Raw genomic sequence first — 10,000 nt, 5'->3', positions numbered from 1 at the left:
TAAGACGACAAGGAGACTGTATGACTGTAAAAAGACTAAACAGACTGTAAGACCACAAGGAGACTGTATGACTGTAAAAAGACTAAGCAGACTGTAAGATCACAAGAAGACTGTATGACTGTAAAAAGACTAAGCAGAGTGTACAACCATAATAACACCACAGACTGTTAAGGGGCTATAAATAAACTGTAAAAAAAAAAACTGCAAAAAAACATCTATCTATCTATCTATTGCCAGACGCCTCAATCCCGTTTGGGGTGGCCACAAACAAATCGCCTCCAAGTCGCCCTGTCCCCCGCCATTTCACTACCCTGCTCCCAACTCACACCCCCCTCTCTCATATACCTCTCCACCCCATCCCTCCATCTCATCCTCGGTCTCCCCCTCCCTCTTCCACTGCACATAAAGGATAATTATAAGGACATAAAACCATAAAGCCTCCAGTTTCTATGTGTAATCCAAACACCGTGAGAGGCGCTAGTGTTCCGTATGTCTGTGCATCAGTAGGAAATGATAAACCACCACCACCATCATCACTACTGTCATCATCCTGGACAAACCACCACCACCATCATCATCACTACTGTCATCATCCTGGATAAACCACCACCACCACCATCATCACTACTGTCATCATCCTGGATAAACCACCACCATCATCATCACCACTACTGTCATCATCCTGGACAAACCACCACCACCACCATCATCATCATCACTACTGTCATCATCCTGGACAAACCACCACCACCACCATCATCATCATCACTACTATCATCATCCTGGACAAACCACCACCACCACCATCATCACTACTATCATCATCCTGGACAAACCACCACCACCACCATCATCATCACTACTATCATCATCCTGGATAAACCACCACCATCATCATCATCACTACTGTCATCATCCTGGATAAACCACCACCATCATCATCACCACTACTATCATCATCCTGGATAAACCACCACCACCATCATCATCACTACTATCATCATCCTGGACAAACCACCACCACCACCATCATCATCACCACTGTCATCATCCTGGATAAACCACCACCATCATCATCACCACTACTATCATCATCCTGGATAAACCACCACCATCATCATCATCATCACTACTGTCATCATCCTGGATAAACCACCACCATCATCATCATCATCACTACTGTCATCATCCTGGATAAACCACCACCATCATCATCATCATCACTACTGTCATCATCCTGGATAAACCACCACCATCATCATCATCACTACTGTCATCATCCTGGATAAACCACCACCACCACCATCATCACTACTGTCCGAAGTTCATCATCATTAGACATGGATGAAGGGGAGATTTGCCCCCCAGTATCTGGCAGACCAATGATTACTTACCACAAAAACATGATTACTTTCCACAAAAACATGATTACTTACCACAAAAACAGGATTACTTACCACAAAAACAGGATTACTTACCACAAAAACAGGATTACTTTCCACAAAAACAGGATTACTTACCTCAAAAACAGGATTACTTACCACAAAAACAGGATTACTTACCACAAAAACAGGATTACTTTCCACAAAAACAGGATTACTTTCCACAAAAACAGGATTACTTACCTCAAAAACAGGATTACTTACCACAAAAACAGGATTACTTACCACAAAAACAGGATTACTTACCACAAAAACATGATTACTTACCACAAAAACAGGATTACTTACCACAAAAACAGGATTACTTACCACAAAAACATGATTACTTACCACAAAAACAGGATTACTTACCACAAAAACAGGATTACTTACCTCAAAAACAGGATTACTTACCACAAAAACATGATTACTTACCACAAAAACATGATTACTTACCACAAAACATGATTACTTACCACAAAAACATGATTACTTACCACAAAAACAGGATTACTTACCACAAAAACATGATTACTTACCACAAAAACATGATTACTTACACAAAAACAGGATTACTTACAGAAAAACAGGATTACTTACAGAAAAACAGGATTACTTACCACAAAACAGGATTACTTACCACAAAAACATAATTACTTACCACAAAACATGATTACTTACCACAAAAACAGGATTACTTACAGAAAAACAGGATTACTTACCACAAAACATGATTACTTACCACAAAAACATAATTACTTACCACAAAACATGATTACTTACCACAAAACATGATTACTTACCACAAAAACAGGATTACTTACCACAAAAACAGGATTACTTTCCACAAAAACATAATTACTTTCCACAAAAACAGGATTACTTTCCACAAAAACAGGATTACTTTCCACAAAAACAGGATTACTTTCCACAAAAACATAATTACTTACCACAAAAACATGATTACTTTCCACAAAAACATAATTACTTACCACAAAACATGATTACTTACCACAAAACATGATTCCTTACCACAAAACATGATTACTTACCACAAAACATGATTACTTACCACAAAACATGATTACTTACCACAAAACATAATTACTTACCACAAAAACATAATTACTTACCACAAAAACAATGTCTATCTATCTATCTATTGCCAGATGCCTCAATCCCATTCGGGGTGGCCACAAACAAATCGCCTCCACGTCGCCCTGTCCCCTGCCATTTCACTGCCCTGATCACAACTCACACCCCCCTCTCTCACATACCTCTCCACCCCATCCCTCCATCTCATCCTCGGCCTCCCCCTCCCTCTCCCCCCCTCCACCTCACTCACATACACTCTCTTCGTCAGTCTTTCACCCTCCATCCTCTCCACATGGCCAAACCACCTCAGTGTATTCCTCCTAACGCTTCCTATCACATCCACATCCACACCACAACGCTCCTTTACAATACCAATGTAATCTACCAAAATAGTTACATTTTTAACTGATTGCTCCTATCTCAATATAACTTTATTTTCTTTGGCTTACATCAGACCTATTATAGTGAAGAAGTTACTCATGACTATTAAATATCTACTCAAATATGGCAGTGTGTGTGTTTAAAAGGAGAGAGAGAGAGAGAGAGAGAGAGAGAGAGAGAGAGAGAGAGAGAGAGAGAGAGAGATACTGACATGTTATCATTGAGGGAACCAAAGAGAGAGAGAGAGAGAGAGAGAGAGAGAGAGAGAGAGAGAGAGAGACACACACACACAGACAGACAGACAGACAGACAGACAGACACAGACAGAGAGAGAGAGAGAGAGAGAGAGAGATACTGACATGTTATCAATGAGGGAACCAAAGAGAGAGAGAGAGAGAGAGAGAGAGAGAGAGACTGACATGTTTGAGGGAACCAAAGCAAAACAACGTACCCATATCACTATCACCAGCCTTCCCTGCGTACCTGCTCAAGCGTCATACTGTTGAGCCGTGCGGGTGGGGTGAGACGGGCTAGGCAGGAGGAGGGCAGGCTGAGAACGTCCAGTAAACTATCTCTCGGGTCACCATCGTCACCCAGCAATTTCCATCTCCTCAGGGAGCTTACGTCACTCCTGTACACCTTGAGAAATCTGAAATAGCATCATTATCATCATCATCTTCATTATCATTATTATTACTGTTACTATCATCACCATTATCATCATCATCTTCACCATCATCATCATCACGAACATCATTAATATCATCAACATCATCATCATAATTGTTATCATCGTCATCATCATCATCATCACCACCACCATCATCATCATCTTCATTATCATCATCATCATCATTATCATCATCATCACCATCACCATAATCATCATCATTATCATCATCATCATCGTCACCACCACCCCCACCATCATCATCATCATCATCATCATCATCATCATCATCAGAGAGAATATTACCCAAAGATATGCATTTGCCCATTTAAAACTTTATGTCTTACTGGTTTTAACTTGTCCAACCCAATGATGTAATTCTTAACCAATACTTCCAATCTCTTGACAATTATATTCACCTTAGTAAAGACTTTTCACTATTGGATTAACCTACAGCCTTCACATACCGGTTCCTCTTAAGCGATGGAGGGGTATGCCTTCATTATTATCATTATTATTATTATTATTATTATTATTTTTATTATTACTATTATTATTATTACTGTATTATTATTATTATTATTACTGTATTATTATTATTATTATTACTGTATTATTATTATTATTATTATTATTATTATTATTATTATTACTGTATTATTATTATTATTATTATTATTACTGTATTATTATTATTATTATTATTATTATTATTATTACTGTATTATTATTATTATTATTATTACTGTATTATTATTATTATTATTATTATTATTATTACTGTATTATTATTATTATTATTATTATTATTATTATTATTACTGTATTATTATTATTATTATTATTATTATTATTTTTATTTTTATTTTTTTTTCTAATGCAAGGAAGAAGGAACCAAAGGCTGGAGCCCACAAACCATTCCTTCCAAGAAAAAACAAAAACAATACGACAGAGAGCCAAATTCAAGATCCATTCATTTCGAGATGCCTGGACACACTGCGTTTGAAAGACTGGAGATCACAGTAAGTAGGAAATACAGACAGAGGGAGACAGTTCCAGATATAAGCAGGCAGTCTGAATTGTTGGTTTTACAGAAATTCCTCAAACACTTCACATTCTCAGCTGAAAACAATTCTCTGGCATCAGGTGGAGTATAATCCCAGAGTTCTTCCAACCATAAAGATCTATAGTCAAATGCCTTAATTCCAGAAAAATCATCTCCACGTCGGTCTGTTCTCCACCATCAGGCTACCCTCTCTCCAACTCATATTGTTCTATCTCATATATCTCTCAAACAATGAAAAACTAAGTGCAACAACTTTAAACCCTTTTAATTCAATGAGCGTTGTGGTGTGGATGTGGATGTGATAGGAAGCGTTAGGAGGAACACACTGAGGTGGTTTGGCCATGTGGAGAGGATGGAGGGTGAAAGACTGACGAAGAGAGTGTATGTGAGTGAGGTGGAGGGGGGAAGAGGGAGGGGGAGGCTGAGGATAAGGTGAAGGGATGGAGTTGAGAGGTATATGAGGGAAGGGGGGCGTGAGCTGGGAGGAGAGCAGTCAAATGGTGGGTGACAGAGGGACTTGGAGGCATTTTGTCTGCGGCCACCCTTTGCTGGATTAGGGCGTCGGGCTACAGACAGACAGATAGATAGAAAGGACATCTGGTACTGAGTGTTTATGACGTTTTATTTAACCCCTTCAGTTCAGAGGGTCTCAATCGGATAAAACAGTCTGAAGGCACTGTACAATAAAGGCAATAATGAGATGGGTGCTGGAGAGGAATGCCTTCTCACTGTGGCACTAATATGATTGTGTAACTCACCTGTCCAGTACTACAAACATCCCTCAATTCACTCCCTATCACCCAAAAGGAAGAAAGCAGACTGGAGGAAAAGGTCAGCTTCAGCCTGCAGTCCACTTGGTTCACATTCAGAAGATCTTGAGGTAAGAAGTACTGTCACTACTAAAAATAAAAAATATATATCATTGGGGTGAAAGGATTAATTGTGGGCTACCTATACTTCTATAATCAGTTCTTTTTCACCTGAAGGTACTGGGCCACTTGCTCAAATTGGACACTAAGCCTTGGTGATGAGGCAGGAATGAGTGTCTTTGGTAAGTTGCACCCGTCTAGTAGCAAACTCTCATCCCTTTTCTGTCCAACTCTCTAATGCAAGAGTTAACCGTTACTCCCAGTCCTTCATTGATGCAACAGGTCAACTCTGGAACTGTCTCCCTCTGTCTGTATTTCCTGCTAGCTATGATCTCCAGTCTTTCAAACACAGTGTGTCCAGGCATCTCGAAATGATCAGATCTTGAATTTGGCTCTCTCTTGTATTTTGTTTCTCTCTTGGAACAGAAATTGTGGGCTCATGGCCTTTGGTGCCTTCTTCCTCACATAAAAAATAAATAAAAAAAGCTGAAATGACCTTCCAATCTGACTACACTCGGCCATCAACTGAGCTGGGAGGGGTTAGAGATCTCTGTCAGGTTAGTGTATATAGTCTACGTGCTCCTTACTTCATACAGTGGTCCGCAGTGAGGTTGAGAATTCCAAGTTCCTTAAGCACAGCGATGTACTGTTCGGTACGTACGGGACAGCGGTACAGGAGTGGCAAATTTCTTCTCACATCTCTGGGGGCCACGTCATATCTCTGTAACGGTATAATAAACCACTTCAGTATGGCTGCATCCTCTTTATTCTCTTCTGCCTAATTTTCTCACTCAATCCTTGGCTTAAGAGGTCAGGATGGTGATGAGAATGAGTCTACCTAACACCACTAGTTTATTCAGCCTCTGAGAACAGTGCACAGGTCTGTCTATCTATTGCCAGACTCCTCAATCCCATAAAGGGTGGCCATAAACAAATCACCTCCAGCCCTCATTGTCATCCTCCATGTCACTTTCATTATGGTAAATCCTTCACTTCTGAGAGCAGTGCAGAAGTGAAGGATTTAATGAAAGCCATATCTACGCACTCCAAATTAAAGTCTCCCTAAAGCTATATAAAATCAACTGGAGACAACAAGAATAACTAGAAAAGGTAATACTGACGTTGTGAGGGACAGAAGTACAAAAGTGGTATATTTCTCTGTAGATCATTGGCTGTCACATCATACCTCTGTAATAATATAATGGCAACTTTATTTACAGTTTTAAGCATAAGAATACTTGTGTGTGAATTTACTGTCTGCTTTAAGAGCAAGATCTGAAGTGCTTGTACCATCTCAGCTCTATAATTCGGGCTGTTTAGTGGTGTCTGTAATGATAACACTATGTAAGGCAAGTAAGTTCAAACCTGAAGTGTGCACTATGAGTCTAGGGACAATGAAACAGTATTAAATCTCATGTTTGTTATGGTTCAGTGTAAAGTCTATCTATCCATCTATAGTCCGACGCCCTAATCCCGCAAAGGGTGGCCGCAGACAAAACGCCTCCAAGTCGCTCTGCCACCCACCATTTGACTACCCTCCCCCCAACTCACTCCCCCCTCCCTTTAAGGAAAATAGAAAATTTGGGAATGTAGAAAAATGGACGCTCACCATCCACTCACTCGATGTGGTGCTGCTTTGGGTGTCTGCCCTTTCCCCTCTTCCATCCTTCCTCTTCTGTCTTTCTTTTCTTCATTCTTTCCTCTTTCTTACACCTATGGATGACTTTACATTCTAATATTACCAAACAAGGAAATAACTAACCATGAGTGTGTTGATATTCCGAGCCAAAATATGAACATCACAGGTTTTGAGGCGTATGTCACTCCTAAGTATATGATGCGCCAGAGATGATGAAATATCTGGAAAGACAAGATCATCATCATCATCATCATCATCATCATGAACAAAGAAGGGGAATGTACAAAAGTAGGAGAAATATTACTAACACACCCACTGAAATGGCCAACACAATCATATATATGGAAAGGGACGGAGAGTGAAAGACTGACAAAGAGAGTGTATGTGAGTGAGGTGGAGGGGCGGAGAGGGAGGGGGAGGCCAAGGATGAGATCGAGGGATGGAGTGGAGAGGTATATGAGAGAGGGGGGTGTGAGCTGGGAGCAGGGCAATGAAATGGCGGGGGACAGGGCGACATGGAGGCAATTTGTTTGTGGCCACCCCTTATGGGATTAAGGCGTCTGGCAATAGAAAGATAGAGAAAATGACATTGTGCTTTACTTTAACCCTCTCACTGCAGCTGGCATACCTGGGCATTTTACTCAGATACTGACCAATTGAGGGATATCCCAGCAGTCACCAGCCTCCAAATCAATCTCAAGCAACCTTTTCTCTGCTGCTGTTACACCTATCTATCTATCTATCTCTTGCCAAATGCCTTAATCCCATAAGGGGTGGCCACAAAAAAATCGCCTCCATGTCGCCCTGTCCCCCACCATTTCACTGCCCTATGAACTGATTTAAAGCTAACATTACATGAGTTTTTGCTTCACGGAGACTAAATCCTCATCACTGAAGGGTCAGGGATATCAAGCTAGAGTAGGTCATGGTAAAGGTGAAATATTATATGGACTGAGTGCTGAAGAGGGATGCCTTCATGTGTGGCACCAATACAGCCGTGAGGGGAAGCTGCCAAGTTATTCAAACATCCCTGAACTTCCTCCTTATTCCCTCAAAGAATGGTGGTCAGTGGAGGGCCAGCTCCAGTATACAGTTCACTGGGTTCACTCTCAGAGGAGCCTCAGGTTGCAACTTCAGCTCTTATTACAACTTCAGCTCTTATTACAACTTCAGCTCTTATTACAACTTCAGCTCTTATTACAACTTCACCTCTTATTTCAGCTCTTATTACAACTTCAGCTCTTATTACAACTTCAGCTCTTATTACAACTTCAGCTCTTATTACAACTTCAGCTCTTATTACAACTTCAGCTCTTATTACAACTTCAGCTCTTATTACAACTTCAGCTCCTATTACAACTTCAGCTCTTATTTCAGCTCTTATTACAACTTCAGCTCTTATTTCAGCTCTTATTACAACTTCAGCTCTTATTCAAAAGGCTGGCAGCTCAACTCTGTCACCTCAATGACTTTTTTTAATTTTTATTCTTGCCATATCACATTTTTTTTCAGTTCACAAAAAAAATGGGAGAAATGGAGTTCCCCCGAGCTAAGCCCTGTATTGGACTATATAGCCCCGTTAGGGTTACAGGAGGGAGCTACCCCTCCCGGCACGGCAGCCCGGGCGAGGCTCGAACTTGCAATCCCCCGATTACAAGTCCAGCGCGCTACAACTGTGCTACCGCACCCCCCTCACAAGAGTTCCTTCAAACTGGGGGATTAGAAAATAACCTTCATTAATCCTGCAAGCTAAATAAAATCTCCTGATGTTTCTGTAACAAAAATAAAGTATCTATCTCTCTATCTATCTATCTATTGCCAGACGCCTTAATCCCATACGGGGTGGCCACAAACAAATCGCCTCCACGTCACCCTGTCCCCCGCCATTTCACTGCCCTGCTCCCAGCTCACATCCTCCTCTCTCATATACCTCTCCACTCCATCCCTCCATCTCATCCTCAGCCTCCCCCTCCCTCTCCCCCTCTCCACCTCACTCACACACACTCTCCTTATTAGTCTCTCACTCTCCATCATCTCTACAAGGCCAAACTACACTACAAATACAACCACTTGAGTCTTTTTCTGAGCGGCTGCGTAAAGTTCAGGTCCATGCTGAGATCTTCACATCGTTACAAATTTTATGGCATATCTCAAATTCCTTTTTTTCCCAACAGCTTCCAGGAACTGTTAAGAAGTAATTGGCTGGTTTGGGCACTTGGTTAAAATTCCAATCCATAGAAAACATCACTAGTACCATGGCCAATCTCAGTACAGGATTTCCTCAAGAAGCAACATGGTGTCAGTATAGATTAGGTTAGATGAGGAACTTAACGTAATAAAGCATCAACCAGTCTCTTATTGCCTGAAATGTAAGGGCAACTCATCCATCCATCCATCCATCCATCATCCAATCCTACGTTGCCCCAAGAGGAACATAGGAGCCCAGGGCTAGGCAAGTTGGTCCTGATATTTAAGATGACAGTGACCAGCCTCATTCATCCCTGAGTGGCATTACATGAGCAACAAACCCCAACCACCCCTTAGAAATAAACCTTCACCTGCTCAATAATTATCACCACCATCCTGACCCTCTTCCTAAGCATGAGGTAGGACAGGGTACACAACACACAGAGAGATGGAGCATGGAGGAGGAAGAATTATCAACAACAAGCTTAGTGAAATGGCCCACACTCTCAATCACACGTCTTTCAAGCTCCCAAAATCCTGGTTCCATCTCACAGGCCTAACCACCACTACCACCACCATCATCACTGTCTTGAGTTCTTTTTCCCATCTGCAGATACGATGGGGCAGGGTCCAGAATGGATGACAAGAGAACTATTTCCAGAATGCCCAGTG

At 41.1% G+C, this 10,000-nt stretch overlaps 1 protein-coding gene across 1 annotated transcript in view; it reads right to left on the bottom strand.

The window, feature by feature from the left end:
- Positions 1 to 10,000, bottom strand: part of mTerf5 (mitochondrial transcription termination factor 5) — a 21,160-nt gene that overhangs the window by 9,191 nt on the left and 1,969 nt on the right. The window contains exons 4-6 of the mRNA XM_080285123.1: positions 7,265 to 7,362; positions 6,090 to 6,223; positions 3,381 to 3,546 (exon numbers count right to left, since the gene is read on the bottom strand). Coding sequence (XP_080141249.1) covers positions 3,381 to 3,546; positions 6,090 to 6,223; positions 7,265 to 7,362 — 398 coding nt within the window. The remainder of the gene's footprint in view (positions 1 to 3,380; positions 3,547 to 6,089; positions 6,224 to 7,264; positions 7,363 to 10,000) is intronic.

This window comes from Coenobita brevimanus, chromosome 104 (assembly GCF_032717465.1).
Source record: "Coenobita brevimanus isolate Jiangsu-jjx chromosome 104, ASM3271746v2, whole genome shotgun sequence".
Classification (NCBI taxonomy): Eukaryota; Metazoa; Arthropoda; class Malacostraca; order Decapoda; family Coenobitidae; genus Coenobita; species Coenobita brevimanus.
The sequence above is the reverse complement of the archived record's forward strand: the minus strand, read 5'-3'. Positions and strand labels throughout refer to the sequence as shown.